The 22,374-nt window shown below is 39.1% G+C and overlaps 1 protein-coding gene across 1 annotated transcript in view; it reads left to right on the plus strand.

Annotated features, from left to right (window-relative positions):
• The window catches only part of LOC124555978 (diacylglycerol kinase 1-like), a 380,703-nt gene that overhangs the window by 176,372 nt on the left and 181,957 nt on the right, over nt 1-22,374 (plus strand). The window contains exons 13-15 of the mRNA XM_047130023.1: nt 13,283-13,407; nt 18,202-18,336; nt 18,473-18,628. Coding sequence (XP_046985979.1) covers nt 13,283-13,407; nt 18,202-18,336; nt 18,473-18,628 — 416 coding nt within the window. The remainder of the gene's footprint in view (nt 1-13,282; nt 13,408-18,201; nt 18,337-18,472; nt 18,629-22,374) is intronic.

Consider the following 22,374-nt stretch of genomic DNA (forward strand, 5'->3'; position numbering starts at 1 on the left):
ATAGAGTAGCATGGAGAGCTGCATCAAACCAGTCTCTGGACTGAAGACCACAACAACAACAACAACAACAACGAGGACAGAGTATATAGTATGTTCAAATGAGTGTGAAATCTTATGGAACTTAGCTGCTAAGGTCATCAGTCCCTAAGCTTACACACTACTTAACCTAAATTATCCTAAGGACAAGCACTCACACCCATGCCCGAGGGAGGACTCGAACCTCCGCCGCACAGTCCATGACTGCAGCGCAGTCGTGTGAAGTTAGCACCCCTTTTTCGAGAGATATACATTTTTTTCATAGTTCTTGATATATGTGCCATAGTTCTAGAGTTCTTTGTACAAAATTTCAATAGTTCTACAGAATTTAGCGAAAAAAAACAATATTCGAAAAAATTATCGTATCGAAAAAATTATTTGTCAATTTCCGCAAAATATAAATAAGTACAAGAGTTCTGAGCACAGTTCTGAACAGAGCTCCAAGAGTTCTATCGACAATCTAAGTAACATTTTTTTTGCAGCTAATAGTTTACGAGATAATTGCGTTTTAAGGAGAAAATCTTTTCACCTACTGTGAAGTTGGCACCATTTTTTTCAGAAATAGTAATTTTTTTCAGAGTTCTTCATAGATATGCCATAGTTCTAGAGTTATTTGTACAAAATTTCAATAGTTCTGCAGAATTTAGCGAAGAAAACAACAGTACTCGTAGTAATTGTGGTGTAGAAACCAGTTTCCTCGATTTTCGCGAAAAGTAAATTCGTACAACAGCTCTGAGGACAATTCTGAACAGAGCCCCGATAGTTCTATCGAAAATCCAAATAACATTTTTTTGCGTAGCTAATAGTTCGAGAGATAATTGCAATTTAAGGAGAAAATCTTTTCACTTACTGTGAAGTTGGCACCCTTTTGTTCAGAAATGTATATTTTTTTCAGAGTTCTCCATAGATATGGCATAGTTCAAGAGTTCTTTGTACAAAATTTGAATACTTCTGCAGAATTTAAAGAAGAAAACAACAATACTCGAAAAAAATTTCGTACAGCAAACATTCTTTATTAATTTTCCAAAAAACTAAGTTCGTACAACAGTTCCGATGGCAGTTCTGAACAGAACCCCAATAGTTCTATCGAATATCCTAATAACAGTTTTTTGTGCAGCTAATAGGTTACGAGATAATTGAAATTTAAGGAGGAAAACTATTCACTTACTGTGAAGTTGGCACCCTTTTGTCTCAGAAGTATATATTTTTTCAGAGTTCTTGATAGAAATGCCATAGTTCTAGAGTTCTTTGCACAAAATTTTAATAGTCCTGCTGAATTTAGCGAAGAAAACAACAATACTCGAAAAAATTTTCGTATCGAAAACATTCTTTGTCAATGTTGGCAAAAAGTTAATTCGTACAACAGTTCTGAACAGAACACCAAGAGGTCTATCGAAAATCCTAATAGCCGGCCGAAGTGGCCGCGCGGTTCTGGCGCTGCAGTCTGGAACCGCGAGACCGCTACGGTCGCAGGTTCCAATCCTGCCTCGGGCATGGATGTGTGTGATGTCCTTAGGTTAGATAGGTTTAACTAGTTCTAAGTTCTAGGGGACTAATGACCTCAGCAGTTGAGTCCCATAGTGCTCAGAGCCATTTGAACCATTTTTGAAAATCCTAATAACATCTTTTTGGGGCGATGATAGTTTATACGGTAACTGCTTTGATGTTAGACCCACTGTCTCCACAGAAAAAAATAAAGTCGTACAACAGTTTTGATGAACAGTTCTGGATAACACCCCAAGACTTCTATCGATAATCATAATAACAATTTTTCTGGTTATAATAGATTGTAAGATAACTGATTAATTGTGGGGCTCACTTACTCTACCAAAAAATTATGTCTATTCGTATGTTCCGATGACAGCTCTAGATAGCATTGTAAGAGTTCTATCGAAAATACTAGTAACATATTCTGTGCAGGTAATTGTTTATGTAGTAACTGCATTTAATAAGTAATGCTTGTGAGCCTTTCCCGTGAAGTTTGCACCCCTTTTACGAGAAATTACATTTTTTTCATAGTTCTTGATACGTATGCAATAGTTCTAGATTTCCCTGCTCAAAACACGAATAGTTCTCTAGAATTTCGGGAAGAAAACTATAACTCGGCAAAATTTTGGTATGGTAAAAAATTATTTGTCAGTTTGGGAAAAATAAATTTGTATAACTGTTCTGTGGGCAGTTCTGGATAGCACCCGAAGAGTTGTATTGAACATGATAAGAACATTTTTGTGGCGATAATAGTTTATACGATAATTGTTTTAATCTGATACTCACTTTCTCTACGAAAGCAAAATTCGTAGAATAGTTCTGATGACAGCTCTGAATAGCACCCACAGAGTTCTACCAAAAACTATAATAACATTTTTTGTGACGATGACATTATATGAGATAATTAATGTGGGACTCACTTTTGTCATGTAAAAGTAATAAATTCGTACAAAAGGTCTGATGGCATTTCTTAAAAGGATCCTAAGAGTTCTACCGAAAACTGTAATAACATTTTTTGTGGGGATAACAGTTAATGAGATAATATCATTTACGAGAGACCCACTTGGTCCACATTATACCTCATAACATTTTTATGGTGCCAATAGATTATGAAATAGATTGTGTGTTCACTCTGCAGTGGGTTTGTGCCGATGTGAAACTTACTGGCAGATAAAAACTGTGTGCCGGACTGGGTCTCTAACCCCAGGCTGTGACGAAGGAATATTGTCACAATATCCTTTCTTCCAGGAGTGCTACTTCTGGAATTTTCGTAGGACAACTTCTGCGAAATTGGGAACGCTGGAGATGAGGTACTGCTGGAAGTACAGCTATGAGGACGGATCGTAAATTCTCACTTTTATTTTGGAAAACCGAAAACCGATAATCCGGATTTATATTCTACTAAATACAAAAAGTCTAAATGTTCAGCACTGTACAAATGCCAGTACACCTTCTTAAGACTGACTGTAGTAACTGTAGGTGGAAGCGTGGGATGTGCACGCTTAGATGATTCAAAGAGAGAAGGCTCGTCAGTGCAAAACAAACAGATGGCTGAGAGAGCAGATACATTCAAACGCGCCACTAACCAGATGGTGTCACACCTGTCGAGAAGCGCACCAGAGGTACAATGAGCTGTGGTGCAGTGCTGTTGGCGTGGTTACTATGCAACTTACTTGATGGGCACCAACACACCGTTATATAAAGGTACAATACTTGAGAAACAATGTCATTCACACACACTGAGTTCCTTATCACTCAGTACTAGACTAAATTACCGGCCTAGTGATAAGCAGCCTATGTACCTCACCGACTACATATCTTCGTGTTATAGGAAAAGAAGAGAAAAATACCAAGGGACACAAAATATGAATCCGGATAAACCGGAAATCCGGATTAGTGAGGACCAAATAAACGAGATTCTTGTTTACAAATTTCGAACTCCTTATTAACGTTAATACTGTATCCCCTCAACATAATAACACCTCTATCAGTCATGTACTGAATTAGGATTTAAACATACTACTTCGTTCGTTTGTACAATATATTCATTTAAATATACTTACATTTCTATACATTGTAAAGACTTTTGACTCTCGCTGTAGTGTAACTCATCAAACTTCCACACTTCCTTTCTAACTAGACCAAATGTTTGCAACAATATTAACGACAGAAATTTCAAATTTATTCGTTACACACAGCACATGTTTTTATGTATCCTAGCGTCTGGTGATGTTGCCACCTAACTTTCATCCATGAGGGTCCTGGGCAATTTTTAGCTGTTAGTGGATCCTGGATGTCATGAGAGCTCAAAACAATTACTATCTTACCTTATAAAATTCATCTGGTTCTTCCTGATTCTAAAAATATACACTTCATGTACAGTACCTCGTCATTCTCGTGCTTAAATGTCACTTTGTTTAATTTGGGCGCGCCGCGCGGGATTAGCCTAGCGGTCTTAGGCGCTGTAGTCATGGACGGTGCGGCTGATCCCGGCGGAGGTTCGAGTGCTCCCTCAGGCATGGGTGTGTGTGTTTGTCCTTAGGATAATCTAAGTTAAGTAGTGTGTAAGTTTAGGGATTGATGACCTTAGCAGTTAAGTCCCATAAGATTTCACACACTTTTGAACATTTGAACATTTAATTTGGGCGCCGCTGTTTCCGTAGAACCTCGTTTATGTAATATCTTTGAAGAACCTGTCGTCTGTCGTATGGGCAGGAAAAATGTTTACATGGCATAAAACAAAATCAGAATGCGTTTCAACAGTTGCAATATGTTTTAATGGTGGAGTAAAAACGGTTCAAATGCATCTGACTACTATGGGACTTAACTTCTGAGGCCATCAGTCCCCAAGAACTTAGAACTACTTAAACCTAACTAACCTAAGGACACCACACTCATCCATGCCCGAGGCAGGATTCGAACCTGCGACAGAAGCGGTCGCGCGGTTCCAGACTGTAGCGCCTAGAACCGCTCGGCCACTCCGGCCGGCCTGATGGAGCAACGATTAAAAACAATCAGCAGAACAGGTATCAAAACTAGGAACAACATGAAAATTGTGCTGGTATGGGCGGACAGGCAACATGTCACATAAACTGAAAAAGCTGCTGAAAGCATGAAAAAGGAGGCCAGAATAACAAAGAAAAGAAGCAAAACTAAAGAAAATGAAAAGGACATGAAAGATAACAACAAGATTATGGAGCAGGAATGGTTTGCAATGTCGTCATTGAGAAGAAAATGACATACAAATCTTTAGTTTCAATTTTCTGTAATCAACGTGTTTGCATTCAGAGATACTGTTACCAGTATCTCATCCACTATTAAAGCTACACAAGCAAAGCTATGGATGAATAATAATAAAGTGCTTGCCTACACACTGAACCACATTGTTCAACAATGGATTAAATATTTTAAGCTGCAGTATGTCATATTATGTTCTTAAATTATCAGGAGAAAAAATTGACTATTAAAATAGATTGTTTTTAAAATAATCAAAACATGAAACTGGTAAATATTACTGGTTTGCTGTTTGCACAAGGTAATAATTCAAAGAATAAATCTTTTTTATTATCTTTTATTTGAAATAGTGTGTAAGTACATTGAACCTAAAGTAACAATTACGTGTAATTCAGTATGTAAGAAAAACATCAATATTCACTGCACAATGTATTCCACAGATTTACAATGTATTTCACCTAGAGCTCACTATATACCTATTCTTTGATAAAAGTTTCATTCCTGAATCTATTGACAGTCTTTCATTATTAAATTTCAAAGTACCATTAAAAACTACAGGCCGTGATGTACAGGTCCCCGTAACAGCTCTTCTTCAGAATACACTAAAACCCAGAAGGAAATACATATTTAGGGAATTCAGTAATAAATAAGCATAGAATTTATGAGGTGTGAAACAACTAAGAAAAATAAGCTGGTTCAAATTGCTCTGAGCACTATGGGACTTAACATCTTAGGTCATCAGTCCCCTAGAACTTAGAACTACTTAAACCTAACTAACCTAAGCACATCACACACATCCATGCCCTAGGCAGGATTCGAACCTGCGACCGTAGCAGTCACGCGGTTCCGGACTGAAGCGCCTGGATCCGCACGGCCACCGCGGCCGGCGAAAAATAAGTACAGAAAAATATATACGTGAAATTTAGGGCATAAAATGCTCTTATTCTAGTAATTAAAACAGGAGGGCTGTGGTTCCAGAAGCAAAGATACTAAGAATTAACATAAGAGCTGTATTTGTAATATTTAGATATCAACTTTTGGCAATTGCTTACCTTGGTTCAAATGGTTCAAATGGCTCTGAGCACTATGGGACTTAACATCTACGGTCATCAGTCCCCTAGAACTTAGAACTACTTAAACCTAACTAACCTAAGGACAGCACACAACACCCAGCCATCACGAGGCAGAGAAAATCCCTGACCCCGCCGGGAATCGAACCCGGGAACCCGGGCGTGGGAAGCGTGAACGCTACCGCACGACCACGAGATGCGGGCAATTGCTTACCTTATAAAGCAAAATTCCTATGTAGGAACTATTTGTTTTGTCTCGTCGGTATTGTAGCTGCCATTTGAAAACTTTCCTGTCTTGAGGTACATGAACAGGTGTGGAGAAATTATCGTTTCTTTTGAAACTCTCTGTACATCTTTATACAAGTCATCTTACTGCTTCCAGTAGGTTCCATCAAAGACATATGCCGTGTAGTGTTTGATGGAGCTATTATAATGAATGGCACCAATAAGATTTCTTTCGTGATCGTTTGCAACACACATTTCTTCCTTTGATTTGGAGGAAACTGATCTTCAGTTAGTGGGCAAGTTGTTGTACTAGTATCCATCATCAAGTAGCATAAAAATCTTTTTTCTTCGACTGCTTCTCCTTTACATTTCTTGCATTTTATGATAGTCTTTAGACCTCCATTTGTTGCATCTACAGCATCTTGCATGAAATTATAACCAAGTCAAAGTCCATTGTCTTTAATTTTGAAAATTATCCTTCAGTCGCTGCTGACGAACGAATAGATAGAGGAATATGGAAAGAAGGATACATCACAGCTGTCCACAGTGGTATATAGTACATCAGCTCTTTCAGCATCTCTGCAGCATTAGGAATGTTGTACAGATTCACATCAAAGAGACTGTCATCCTTAGTCTGATTCACGATGACTTCAGCTTCGTCGTAGATACGTTTTGCCCTATCAATCCACGCGTTTGCAATAGATTCCTTAGAGTTCAAAATTGATTCCAAGAGACAGTCATTGTTTTCAACATCATCAGTTTTCTTGTCATCATCTTTCTTTTCTTCAATATATGAATGACGTGGACCACCTCTGATAATGTTATCAAGGTGGTACTGATGTTCCATTGATGAATATTCTTGACTGCACTCATCAGTACCAAGATGTTCACTCAACGCAACAGCCGAAAGTGAGCGCAAAGCACTTTCAATATCACGAAAACCTGTCATCATGTAAATATGGGACAAAACTCAAAGATATAGTTGTTTAACTTGTGATTTACCCTTTGAGAAGCATTTCCACCTCGAAATCATGTCCATAAAATGGTTTAAATCTATCCTCAAACAACACGAGGGTAGAATTACTCTTTCATGCAAAACAATATGACTATAACACCTATTCAAATAATCTGTTAAGTCCGAACAATTGGCTATTGCTCTAGAAATGGCAACCAACAAAGCCTTACCAAAATCAGTTACCATGATTTTTGGTCTGGAAGCTCCAGATCTGACGATTTGCATAAAGAAAAATGACAAGAATGATGCGTCATGCCTAGAGGATATCATCTGATAAGTTGGGCAACTGATTGATGATCCATTGACGATATTTGGATCTTTACTAGTGACGTTTACTTTGCGGATGCACATGTACTGATACAGGTATATGTAATTTGACTTAATTTCCACACAGTCAGCCCTGTTTGACAGATCCTCAAGTCGTGAAATAACTCGAAATGCAACGCCACCTGTGGCATCTACTGAATCGCATACATTGCTATTGATTTGATGACAGTATTAGTGCAACTGACTTTGATCTTTCAGCCAATATACACAGAAGAATGGGTCCAATCCGATTGCGTAAACTTCGTCCCGATGGGTTGTATGTTTTGCGATTTGCAGGTTTTCAACAGGCATACTAGTTATTATACCAAATCGTTTGTCCCTTTCCTCTTCTTTAGCCTTTCTCAAGACATCAGCATTTGGTAAATTTTGAGTAATCATGTCTCCAAAAGACATATTTTTCGCTTCGTAATTTCGCCAAAGAGCTGCAGGAATCCTGTTATCAACCAATTTAGCAGCTACCTGTTGTCTTCTGGTGCCATGAAGTTGTCTTCTTTTCAGGTGATTTCTATTGTCTGAAAAGTTTGAAAGTCTGCAGTTCAGAATAATGTCGTTGTCCTTTTTTTGCACCTTCAGAGCAATCCCTTCGAAAGTGGCTCCGCATTCTGTTCATCTTCCTTTGATCTTCAAGAAGTACTTTGAACTTGAACTTTCATACACTTTCGCGTATTTGAAAGAAAAGACACATGGAATTTTGTGATGTTCATAAATTTTATTAGCCATCAAATCGGTCCATTTCCCTATTTTCAGTTTTGAAGGCTTTCCAAGTTTTCTCTTTGTTGGTTTTATGGTAGACCATATTTCTGCTGACAGTAGTAAGTCGAATTGCTTTGTCATGTCCTTGTAGCACGAAAACCCAAAAACATTCCACGACTCATCTTTGCTGTCGTCGTCTTTTTCTTCAACGAAACATTCCAGCCTGAAAGTGTTTCTAACAAAAGTAAGCAGATCATGACGATCTTCTTTAATTGTTGTGTAAATATGTTTGAAGACATTTTCGATCCGATGTCGGCCATGGCATCGGACAGTTTTTGGAAGACCGGATGGTACGGAGTTAACTGAATGCATCTATCACCGATTACTTTAAATTCCTCCATGCTGAGAAGACGTTTCAATTCTGGTAGATTGTACATTTTTATGGGTATTACGGTCCTAAATATCACTTACACAACAGCACCGACTGCACAACAAGCACCGACTGCACAAGGGCTCTGACTGAACGAGCATAATTATTATTTCCATGAGTGTGAGTGGTATTGTTACGTTTAGTCATTAGGTGCAGATCAAGGTGCGAAATGCAGCGCAGGCGGGCGGCTTCACACGACGCGGCGCGTGCCACCCAAAAAGTGCAGCTGTTGTTGTCATTAGCTTTGATGCTACCGCGAGAAGCTTTGATGTTACCTCTATTGTAACTGCTACGCTGACGTCACTTGCCGATTGTTTAAAAGACGCAGTTCAAGTGTTCATTGTTTCCAGATGTAGTGCCTCGACTTTTGCATTGTTGCTGTGCTTTGTTTATTATTTTTTGGTCTTGAGAGGTCTCAGGGACGTATCAAAGTTTTCATTATCCTTCCAACGGCCCCATCTGTTCAAATTGATACATGTCGAAATTTTCTGTAAATTACTTTTCAATAGTTTGTAGTATTGGCGCCTTCTCGTTAATAGCTTCCCCTCTCCGCATGCTTTTCATTGTTGTGTGATTCTGTAAATTACTTGTCAACAACTGGTAGCACTGGCGCCCTCTCGTTATAGCTTCCTTTCTCTTTATGCCTTTCATTGTTGTATGATTCGGTATCGACGCTAATCCTCTCTTGATGAGATATGAGCCGATTGCTCGTTTTTATCCACTGTTTCCTTTCGTATTTCATTTCAGCAATTAATTTATTTGTTTATCAACGTAGTAAGTAGTACAAAGCTAATCCAGAATGTAAAATGCACTTAAATTCTGTTTGAACTGTTTAACCGCCAGTGTCAGCTGTCTGAACGTCAAATATCAAATTAATACACTGTGCCTGGTTGCGTTATTTTACAGGAATTTTATTAATTAAAGTGGGATGTACTTGATCATGCTGAAGAAATCCAAAGCATATAGTTCGAAGAGGATAATATTATTTGAAATTTACCTGGACCGATAGGCGCAGCCAAAGTAGCCTTTGTGATGCTGTAATTGCCTCATAGAGGATACTTGTCTATTGTAGTTTTGTATTTCAATCAGCATTTTGAGAGCATTAAAGCTTCATTTCAGCGTAACAGACGGGTAAAATCAATAGATACTATTTAACTGAAAGCCTTAATCAGTCTCTTGTATGTAATTGTTGTTAACAAAAGCAACAGATAAAGCCTGGAAGATCTGTGTGGAACTGATGGGGATGTCACTGAAAAATTTCACCTCGCATATGAACATAAAACGTTTCAAATTTATTGTGGAGTGCCTTAGATTTTACAGTCGCGCTATTCGTGATGAAAGGAGACAATTAGACAAGCTAACAGCAATTCGGGAAATATTTACTGTGTTTGTACGCAACTACCATAAATCTTATACCCTTGGAGAAAATGTTACAGTAGACAAGAAGCTGAAAGGATTCTGTGGAAGGTACAGTTTTTGCCAATATGTATCTATCAAAACAAACAAGTATGGATTTAGAATCCATGCTTTTGTGGATTCTTAAGACTTTTACCTGTACAATTTGGAAATATACGCTGTGTTGCAACCAGAAGGATTTACCAACTGAGCAATAAACATTTTGATGATGTTCTGTGACTGTGTAAACCTACATATCAGTCAGGTCCAAATGTGAAAGTGGACAACTGGTTTACTAGTACTGGAATGATAATAGAGCTATGAAGGGAGAATTTTTCTTTTGTTGGCACGATGAAGAAAAACAAGCGTGAGATTTCTCTAGAGTTTGCTATCAGTAAAAGAAGGGCTGCCCGCAGTTCCTTTTTTGGCTTCCATAAGACTGAACTCTAGTTTCCTCTGTACCTAAAAAGGGGAAGTGTGTGATCCTGGCATCACGTTTGCACGATGATAATTCGATAGATGCCGACACTGTAGATAAATGAAAGCCATCCATAGAAAATGTTACAATAGCGTTAAGTGACGTATTTTCACAGCGGATAAGCTGAATCCTTTGTACAACGCTGCAAGAAATGTGCACCGCTGGCCAATGGTTACATTTTTGTAATGATCAATACGGTTGGCATCTATGCACAAGTCACTTTATGAGGCAACAGTAAGAATTGTATCAGAAGGAAAGGGTTCCTGAATCAGCTATGTTATACATTGTTGTTTTCTTCCCTATATTCTGCAGAACTATTCAAATTTTGTACAAAGAACTCTAGAACTATGCCATATCTATCAAGGGGAACTCTTAAAAAATATACATTTCTGAAAAAAAGGTGCCAACTTCACAGTAAGTGAAAAGATTTTCTCCTTAAATATCAATTATCTCGCAAACTATTAGCTGCACAAACAAATGTTATTTGGATTTTCCATAGAACTATTCGGGCTCTGTTCAGAACTATCTTCAGAACTGTTGTACGAACTTACTTTTTGCAAAAATCGACTAAAAATGGTTTCTATACCACAATTTTTACGAGTACTGTTGTTTTCTTCGCTAAATTCTGCAGAACTATTGAAATTTTGTGCAAAGAACTCTAGAACTATGACTTATCTATCAAGAACCCTGAAAAAAATATACGTTTCTGAAAAAAAGAGTGCCAGCTTCACAGTAGGAGCTCTGATGGAGTTCTTAATTAAGTTGCAATTACCTCTTAATCTATTACCTGCACAAAAAAATGCTACTAGGACTTTCGATAGAACTCTTCACGTAGTGTCCAGAACTGTCATCAGAACTGTTGTACGAATATATTTATATTTTCTGTAGAGAAAGTGTGTCTCACATTAAATCAATTTATCTCAAACTATTATCGCCATAGAAAAATGTTATTCGGATCTTCGATGGAGTTCTTGGGATTCTGTTCAGAACTGTCCTCAGAACCGTTGTACAAGTTTAATTTCTGCTAAAATTGACAAAGAATGTTTCCGATACGAAAATTTTTTCGAGTATTGTTGTTTTCTACTCTAAATTCTGCAGAAGTATTGAAATTTTGTACAAAGAACTTTAGAACTATGCCATATCTATCAAGAACTCTGAAAAAAATATACATTTCTGAAAAAAATGGTGCCAACTTCACAGTAAGTGAAAATATTTTCTCCTTAAATTGCAATTATCCCGTAAACTATTAGCTGCACAAAAAAAATGTTATTTAGATTTTCGATAGAACTCTTGGAGTTCTGTTCAGAACTGTGCTCAGAACTGTTGTACTTATTTACAATTTGCGAAAATTGACAAAGAATGTTTTCGATACGAAATTTTTTTCGAATATTGTTGTTTTCTTCGCTAAATTCTGTAGAACTATTCAAATTTTGTACAAAGAACTCTAGAACTATTTCATATCTATCAAGAACTCTGAAAAAAATATACATTTCTGAAAAAAAGGGTGCCAACTTCACAGCAAGTGAAAAGATTTTCTCCTTAAATTGCAATTGTCTCGTAAACTATTAGCTGCACAAAAAAATGTTACTGGGATTTTCGATAGAACTCTTGGAGTTCTGTTCAGAACTGTGCTCAGAACTCTAGTACTTATTTACATTATGCGGAAATTGACAAAGAGTGTTTTCGATACGAAATTTTTTTCGAGTCTTGTTATTTTCTTCGTTACATTCTGAAGAACTATTGAAATTTTGTACAAAGAACTCTAGAACTATGGTACATCTAAAAAGAACTGTGAAAAAAATGTATATTTCTCGAAAAAAGGGTGCTAACTTCACACGACTCTGCAGCGCCCTAGACCGCTCGGCTAATCCCGCGCGGCAGTATACAGTACTCGCCACGTTCTTTAGGAGACAGGAAAGCTCATTCACTTGCACTGGGTGTCTCTTTAATAGCACAAGCCTCTATGCAGCACTCGTATTCAAGCACAGAGACGTCGTGATACCCACCCTACCATGAGAGATTAAAATCGAACTTGCTTCATTCATAGAATAGATTCTAACGTAATGTGACCTAACCTAACCTCCTGTATGGAATGGCTGTGTGCTTCGTGCGGCTGCCTCGAGTCGAATGAGCGTGCAGCTGCCTCAGTAGCGGAAGTACGTACTGATAAGACTGGGCGCGGCAGGAAGTAGCGCGCCGATAAACCGCAGTGGTGGCACCGGAAACGGGTCTTTCCAGCGGATCGCGCTTAGTTAAAACTTAGCGCGATCCTCCCAGCCCTAGCGGCGGCCAAGCGAAACTCGTTCAAGGTCACCCGCCAAGATGGCGGCGCACACAGCCTAACCTTTGACTCTGCCAAAAACTGTCGGCCAATGTTATCGGGCGACATCTGTCGACGGTATCTGACAACCGTTGTCGGTACCTCTGTAACGCAGCCTAAGAGGCATGTAATGTGCCACGCGCGTCTTACATCGCACTCGCTGAGTACTCGCCCGATCGGAGGGGTGTTAGGCCGGACCGCGTAGATAGCGAGTGATGGACAACGACTGCCGCTTACTCAGTTCACTATGCGGCTGCAGACTAAGAAGGGGACAGTCTAATGGTCATCATTGGTTTCGTCCAAATTTATGATATATGTAGGACTTGTTCAGAAATGAAAGTGACACAAACCGAGGGTTTAGGAAAATTGCACTTTCGGCGCGGATCGAGCCAGGCACGATCCATTTACGTTATTGTGGTTTATAGGCAGCGGCTGGCGCAGTGTAAACTGTACAGAAACGCAATACGAGAGTTGTGCCGTTGAATTTATACGTAAAACTTTTTGCTTTCAATTTTTACGTTACTTCCACTGCAAAACTCCAACCAAAGGTGACGATTTTTCTCATTTGCAGATCGCATCCAATACGAACAACAACCAGCAGTTGGGGTCATACCACTTGGGACCGGAAACGACTTAGCAAGATGCCTACACTGGGGCGGAGGCTATGAAGGAGAAAACATCGGCAAAATACTTAAGGTAGGCATCCAGTCATGTGAGAAAGCTCTTCATTTAACACTTTACGGCACTGAATTCCTTCCGTCCGCCTTCGTAGCTAAGCCGACAGCATGTCTGACTGCCACGGGGAGGAGCCAGGTTCATTCTGGAGTGCACTAAGCCTCTTGAGAACAATTGAGAGGCTACATGAACGCGGCGTATCGAATCCTGTTTGTGGAAAGCTAGGACAGTGGCGTGTTGATCTCATGACACGCAATAACGCAGCCAAATGATACTGCAAGGTGAAGGACGGCGCGGTGGTCGGTCAGCTTCGTGGTGACCAGTAGGTTTCACCGCGGAGTTATATTTTTTCTTTTGGTTTTTCTTTCCATCATGTAATATCTCCGTGTTGTGTTGTTTTTCCGTGACATTTGTCTTTATTTGCCTCTTCACACACACACACACACACACACACACACACACACACACTTTTCCGTGACATTTGTCTTTATTTGCCTCTTAGACACGCACGCACACACACACACACACACACACACACACACACACACATACACACACACACACACTCACTAGCAATAGTGTTGCCAACCCCTTGAAGAGGAGATAAGGGACAATAGTGTATAACAGAGGTGAAAATAAGGGATAAATGCAGAAAATAAGGGACCTAAAGTGGACTCTTCGTACAGAATAATAAACAGTAAATAATCGTATTATATGATTATTCTCCATAAAAAGTTATATCATTACATTAACAACACAAATTACATACATTCCTGCAAATACTAAAAAGAAAGAAAAAACACATCATCAGACAGGTTCAGTACTTGACAGATCACCCTTATTGTGATTTAAAACCTTATCTTTTAACTATTGATGGTATTCTGGTATTTAGAAACAGATCTGCGTCTTTCTGTAAAAGTGTGTCGCTTTTCGTGAAAGGGACAAAATCCTAACAACTGTATTCAAAATTTACGCTAACCAGAAGTTCTGCTCTTATTTGATTTACAGTCTATACTACCTCCTTTCGTGTGTCACTTCATTTATTATTCATTAACGGAAGAAATTCTTTCTGTACCTGCATTTGTCCCGTGCACACGGAAAACAACGGCAATTGCCTTTAAAAGATTAGGCAAATTGACATTTCCTTTTTTTAACGACGTGAAAACATCAGCCCATCTTTAACAAACTTTCCCTTGCTGAGAGTTGGTATTTTTTAAAACATGATGGGATTGGTAAATGTTGAATACAGTCCGTGTGTCCGCCATGTGCAATACCAAAATCCTTCTTGCAGAAATAATATGCTTTGTGATGATTCTTCTTTACATGCCAGTGTATGTTTACTGCCAATTTGTGCTTTACACAAATAACATTTTTAGTTTCTTCCTTGGTGAATTTTCTTCTCGAGTATACTCACAAGCATCACTCATCTTAACTTTATACAAAATGTTTCAATACCTAACCGCTACACGTTATCCTCTCAGAACACAACTACAACGACTGAGCGATAGTGAAAGAGGAACACCTCGTCACACATCGAGAGGTATCGCCCGACGCAACAACGAACGGAAGTCATATTGCCGTGCCTAAATTCATCGATGGGAGGGGGTGGGAAAACAAAGGAAAGTAAGTGACAAAGAGTATCAAAGCAGTCATCTACTTTAAAAGAATAAATGGTTGGATTTCTGAAAATACGGGCTATATCTTGAAAAATACAGGACCCGGGATTTCGTCCAAATGAAATCAAAATACAGGATTTGCCGGGATATACCGGGTAGTTGGCAACCGTAACATATACACACACGTTACATACTTGAAGCTGAAAATAATGGATAGAGCTCTCACTCATTATAGATTAAGATGCTGTGACGTGCGGTAGTCATTGCCAAAATTTTAGCTCAACAGAACAATGACCCCTCATGAAAATCAGGCTGAGATTTAGTCGATCTAAGGAGATGATGGCAACGAGGAAGTCTGGTTATATGAAAAACCTGACATCCTTCCTCTTAGGTTAGAACTAGTTCGAGTCCCAGTCTGACACACAGTTTTAATCGTGTAGGAAGTTTCAAAGCGGCACACTTCTCATTGCAGCACGAAAGGTTAATTGTTATTAAAACGAACATTTCACACTGTTTTCCTTCTTTTTTCTGTTTTGGTAAACTTTGAGTCCAACGTTATGTAGTGGATAATAATAATATTTTACCCTCTTTCTGAGCTCAACATCTCACTAATTCTATAGGAATGCTGACTCAATTTTTCAGGCTGCCAAACGGGAGATTTCGATCCACAAAATGGTCCTGACGTCAACTGATGGTGTGTTTCGTGTTACATTGTGGAATAATGTGTGTATAGAGCGTGCAGTAACTGAGGGTGAGAAATGAATGGACAGTCAGGGACCATCATTTACTCATTTCAATAACTTCTTTCCAAAAAAAGTGTGATACACAAGGGATAAACCGAATGATGAAGTGTCGTTTTAAACGGACTGGTCTTGTATTCGGGAGAATGAAGGTTCCATTTTCCATCTTGCCATCCTAATTTAAGCTTTCCGTGGTTTCCATAAATTACTTGAAAGAAATGTAGGAGTGTTTCTACTACAGGGTCACATTCGACTACCTGTACTATTCTTGTCTAACTTGAACTGTATACAGGGTGGTCCATTGATCGTGACCGGGCCAAATATCTCACGAAATAAGGGTCAAACGAAAAAACTACAAAGAACAAAATTTGTCTAGCTGGAAGGGGGAAACCAGATGGCGCTATGGTTAGCCCGCTAGATGGTGCTGCCATAGGTCAAACGGATATCAGCTGCGTTTATTCAAAATAGGAACCCCACTTTTATTACATATTCGTGTAGTAAGTAAAGAAATATGAATGTTTTAGTTGGACCACGTTTTTCGCTTTGTGATAGATGGTGCTGTAATAGTCACAAACATATGGCTCACAATTTTAGACGAACAATTGGTAACAGGTAGGTTTTTTAAATTAAAATACAGAACGTAGGTACGTTTGAACGTTTTATTTCGGTTGTTCCAATGTGATACATGCACCTTTGTGAACTTATTATTTCTGAGAACGCATGCTGTTACAGCGTGATTACCTGTAAATACCACATTAATGCAATAAATGCTCAAAATGATGTCCGTCAACCTCAATGCATTTGACAATACGTGTAACGACATTTCTCTCAACAGCGAGTAGTTCGCCTTCCGTAATGTTCGCACATGCATTGACAATGCGCTAATACCTGTTGTCAGGCGTTGTCGGTGGGTCACGGTAGCAAATATCCTTCAACTTTCCCGATAGAAAGAAAGCCGGGGACGTCTGATCCGGTGAACGTGCTTCGACGACCAATCCACCTGTCATGAAATATGCTATTCAATACTGCTTCAACCGCACGCGGGCTATGTGCCGGACATCCATCATGTTGGAAGAACATCGCCATTCTTTCATGCAGTTAAACATGTTGTAGTAACATCGGTGGAACATTACGCAGAAAATCAGCATACATTGCACCATTGCCATCGATAAACTGGGGGCCAATTATCCCTCCTCCCATAATGCCGCACCGTAGATTAACCCACCAAGGTCGCTGATGTTCCACTTGTCGCAGCCATCGTGGATATTCCGTTGCCCAATAGTGCATATTATGCCGGTTTACGTTATCGCTTTTGGTGAATGACGCTTCGTCGCTAAATAGAACGCGTGCAAAATATCTGTCATCATCCCAGAATTTCTCTTGTGGCCAGTGGCAGAACTGTACACGACGTTCAAAGTCGTCGCCATGTAATTCCTGGTGCATAGAAATATGGTACGGGTGCAATCGATGTTGTAGCATTCACAACACCGACGTTTTTGAGATTCTCGCGCAATTTGTCTGTACTGATGTGTGGATTAGCCGCGACAGCAGCTAAAAGACCTGCTTGGGCATCACTATTTGTTGCTGGTCGTGGTTGACGTTTCACATGTGTCTGAACACTTACTGTTTCCTTAAATAACGTAACTATCCGGCGAACGGTCCGGACACTTTGATGATGTCGTCCAGGATACCGGGCAGCATACATAGCAGCCAAGACGATATCGACCTTTTCCGCAATTGGTAAACGGTCCATTTTAACACGGGTACTGTATCACGAAGCAAATTGCCGTCCGCACTGTCGGAATGTTACGTGATACCACGTACTTATACGTTTGTGACTATTACAGCGCCATCTATTACAAAGCGAAAAAAGTGGTCCAACTAAAACATTCATATTTCTTTACGTACTACAACGAATATGTAATAAAAATGGGGGTTCCTATTTTTAAAAAAACGCAGTTGATATCCGTTTGACCTATGGCAGCGCCTTCTAGCGGGCCAACCATAGCGCCATCTGGTTTCCCCCTTCAAGCTAGACGAGTTTCGTTCTTTGCAGTTTTTTCGTTTGACGCTTATTTCTTGAGATATTTGGCCCGGTCACGATCAATGGACCACCCTGTACATATGGTTTATAATATTTTGTTTTTCTTTAATTGTAGTATCTTAACATGTCCAATACCTTTGAAAAAATGAGACACACATGAATAAAGCTACTAGTACTATAACCACTGCCCCGACTTTCCTCCCCTGGCTGCTGAACACCTGCGAAAAAAAAAAAAAAAAAAAATTCGAGCCCTAAGATTTGAACCAGCAGCCTCCAACCCGTATCTAAAACAGCTTTATTCGTTAACAGATCCGGCTACAGGAGTGGATGTATGACTTCGCAATGGGCACACCACAGTTGTTTTAAGAAACAAAATCGTTCCACAACTGAATGATCTCAACTTTTTGTGTTCCAGAAAATAGAACGTGCTTCCCAGGTAATGATGGATCGATGGCAGATCGAAGTTATTCCAGAGTGCACGAGCGGAGACGAATTACCGGGAGACCCAGTGCCTTACACAATCATCAACAACTACTTTTCTGTGGGTGTGGTGAGTATAGCCACGCAATACCCATTATAGAATCCACAGTACTTATCCACAAACTATTTGCAGATGTCGTAGAGTCTGTATTTAGAACGGTGCATCAAACTGTTGACCACATCCGTCTTCACTTATATTTCACCAGGACGCTGCCATTTGCGTGAAGTTCCATCTGGAGAGAGAGAAAAATCCAGAGAAGTTTAACAGCCGCATGAGAAACAAGCTTTGGTATTTTGAATTCGCAACATCGGAACAGTTTGCAGCGTCCTGCAAAAACCTCCATGAAGATATAGACATCACCGTAAGTGGAATTATTTCTTTGCACTTTCATTCAGTTCCCACTCATGAGAGCCACGATTGGGTTATTTAGTAATTATTCTCTTAAGCTGGACCAATATCTCTGTTTCAATGTGCACAACATATTGCGAGGGCGAGCTGAAAAGTAATGCCTCGGAATTACTTATGGGAAAGCTCTTAAAGGTTTAAATAAAACGAACATTATTGACATTCTAGATCTTTGTTCTTCATGTCTAAATATTTGCATCCCTCTTTCGCTACAGGGCTCCGAAATACAGCGTGTAACTGGCGGCGTGTAACCTACAGTATGGTGGAGCGTGAAAAACAGCGTGAGCAATCGAGTTTCGAATTGGAAGAGTTCGGTCACACATGAAAACCACACAAAGTACACACAATTCCAGACCACATACGAGCACGGCGACATCTACCACAATCCCATCGATTATTCTCCATACAGTCCCGACATGGTCCCACCCGATTTTCATCTGATTCCAAAACCTAAAGAACTCCTTTCACGACTTCACTTTGATAGTGACGAAATGGTGCAAGCAGAGGTCAGGTTGTGGCTCCGTGAACAAAATCAAACATTCTACCGTGACGATGTCAACAAACTGGTCGCTCGTCGAGAGGGTGACTATGTTGAGGAATAAATCGATGATAGGCAATGAAAACCTCGTAACACCATTTTGTTAAATTCTGCATGTGAAGCAAAAACGGTTTTTTAAAAACTAATATTAAATGATATAGAAAGTTGCTTCATGTATAACAGTATTACTGAGAGATTATAGAAATCCATGCACTTTCAAATCTGTCTTTGATTGTGGAGTTACTGTGCTCTGGAAATACGAGCTTGCACAAACAGATGTAGTTACGAGGTTTTCATTGCCTACCATTGAAATATGTAGACATGTAGAACAAAGATGTAGAATGTTTATAGAGTTTGTTTTAGTTAAAAAGCTGGAAGAGTTTCCACATAAAACATTCGGAGACATTGCTTTTCAGTACGCCCTGGGACAAGGTAGGTAACTCGTCTTCAAAGCAAACTAGCATGCGCTACAGCGTTGTCACTCTGTATGGCGGGTGTGCTTAGCGGAATAACGCTCTGGGCGTTCGATCTGTAAATTATTTGCCGCACCTATTTGTTTAATTTTATTAGGAATTTGCGTCATTTATGTTAGATAAACGAGGTGCCCAAGCAAATGTTGTCAATTTTTCTGAAGTTTTCCTAATTCACTCTTACCACAATTTGCAATGAGAGTGCCTCAGTTTATTTTCCGACCTCTTATCGTGTCTGAAAAGTGGCGTGCTAAAATTATAAAAACCGATGCATTTATTTCGCTGATTGTCTTAATTAAATTATCTCAGTTCCATAAAAAGATAAACAGCTCAGTTACGAACGAAGCTTTGGGAATATAGCTACAGATCGCGTTAGTTATAACAGAATATGAAATGTTAAATAAATTTTGGTAAGAGATTTAGGAAACGCTTTCCTTCGATCACATCAATAATCTTAGTACTGTTTCTTCTTTACCGAAACTAAGTGTATGCCAGATTTAAGTTTGTCATTATTCCGGGAATAATCTGCGCAATATTTTCATCTTTTTTCTCGTCTAGTTTCGAAACAAATTGCTTCATTATTTGAATCGGAAAAGAATGAGATAGGCTGCATTCGGCAGAACGAATGTTTATTAATACTGTCTCTAATTTCAGATATTGGCTCAAAACAATGCTTATAATCCTATGCATTACGTTCAATGACAATTCGTATATCACGTCTTACAAAAAATACAGTTTCTTTCACTTAACAGTCACGAAATAACTTCATTGTGTATGACTATAGGAGACAAAATGTTAGCTTCTAGGCACATGATTATATTTTCTGAAGGTACGATAGTGTAAGCAAGAAACTGCAAACATGAATATACTGTGATGATAAAGTAATGTATTCAGTAAACGAGTATGTATCAGGCAAGCATGGACCCACTACCGCATAAAAGTCAAGTCACGAGTTACGAGCGAGCTAGACAAACGTGCTACCCGCAGCTACTGGATTTCTTCCTAGAAAATTGTGAAGAGCATAGTCAAATATTTTTCAGGATATTTTAAATACAAAGGGAATATGTGTGCTGCTATGTTAGCTGTTTATTACTGGCTTATGAAAAGGAACGCTCCTCCCACACGGTACGTGAATCTGGCAAAAAAAGAGACGCTCTTAAAGTATTTGATGCTTTACATTCTTATGTCATCTTGTAAGATACATATAAAAATATCATTATCTCAAAAATGAGAGGCAGTCAGTAAATTTCACCGAAAATACACAACGAAATCGTATTCTAACCTCCATTACACCCAACTTTTCAAAATTCGTAGCGCAGTTTCGTACGAGTAAAGGATGCTGATGTTAAAGTATTTTAATCTGTTTTTGCATTAACTACTAAAATCGTATTTGCTTTATGGTATGCGTTTAGTTTTATTCATTTAAAATATTGTCAGTGGTCTGGAATGAAAAAAATACAATTTTGGTTGGTTATCTAGAATTAATACCATTTCCTAACGAAAGATATTGAAACCAAAAAGTAAATTTACAATGTTTTGAAAAAAAAATTACAACGAAACTTGTACAGTACGGTAAAAGAAATACGCATTTTACAAACATTAATAACTGTGAATCAACTGTGAACAATACGGCTGTACAAACAAATTTAAACGGAGCTGTGTTCGACATGAACGGTTTTTCCTGAAACCGTACTTGACTGAGAGAAGCTTATTTTACTCCATGAACTTCATAGTGTTAGAACTTGAAATATAAACTTCGATCCTAGAACAGAAGAACGTTAGAATTATTGGTCTCTTTTACTTTTTTATGAGAACGTTAAAAGGGCTCTGACGGAACTGAGAGGCAGATATTTCCACGTGGTACTCGCGTGCGCCACTTGACAGTCAAATAGCACGCTGGGAGGAAGAGAAGCGAACAACAGGAGCCTGGGAGGGGCGCAAAGGACACGCACACGTCGCAGCTGCAGAACCATTATCTGTATTCGCTGGAGGCAGCGGCGCATTCACTGCGATAGCGTCCCTTTAATTAGGCGCTATTTTTAAAGTCAGGCATTTCCGGGTAAAGTGACATTCATCTCCTAAATGAGAGTTTGCTGCTCTGCCCGCTGGCGTCGATAAGTTCTCCGGCGCCTCTTCCTAACGCACAAGGACGTGTAAATGATATGAGGTGATTTCGACAAGGGCTTCTTAAACTCCACACAAATTAAATAAAAGTTTTCCGTTTCTTCTAAAATGAGACTACGCCCAGGTTGATTATCCACGTGTGTTGCGATAAGACTTCCATATATCACTCTGAGTGTTTCCTGTGGACTAATGTGATGAATGTTACGACCATCTAGTAGCTTTTTTATGCCCATATGCGAGATGAGTCGAAACTCTACTACCGACTTTTAGACGTAGTCTGCGGAACCGAAGGTATCAGACAGAGAGCAGAAATATGAAATTCTCCATTTAAAAATATATTCGCTAATGAAGACAGTATTATCATACCACCGTTTGACAGCTGAACACGCAAATGAAACGCTTAGAAATAAGCATCTTCGATACTGAAAAACAATCGAGACAATTCAAATCAAGATTATGTATAAAGATTTTACATTGATCACGCTGCGAACTTTACCTCTATTCTAGCTTATTTTATAAAGAATCTCTTGCGCGTGTCTGTTTGCAGAAAAGGTAAACCACCGGATGTAC

This window comes from Schistocerca americana, chromosome X, assembly GCF_021461395.2.
Source record: "Schistocerca americana isolate TAMUIC-IGC-003095 chromosome X, iqSchAmer2.1, whole genome shotgun sequence".
Classification (NCBI taxonomy): Eukaryota; Metazoa; Arthropoda; class Insecta; order Orthoptera; family Acrididae; genus Schistocerca; species Schistocerca americana.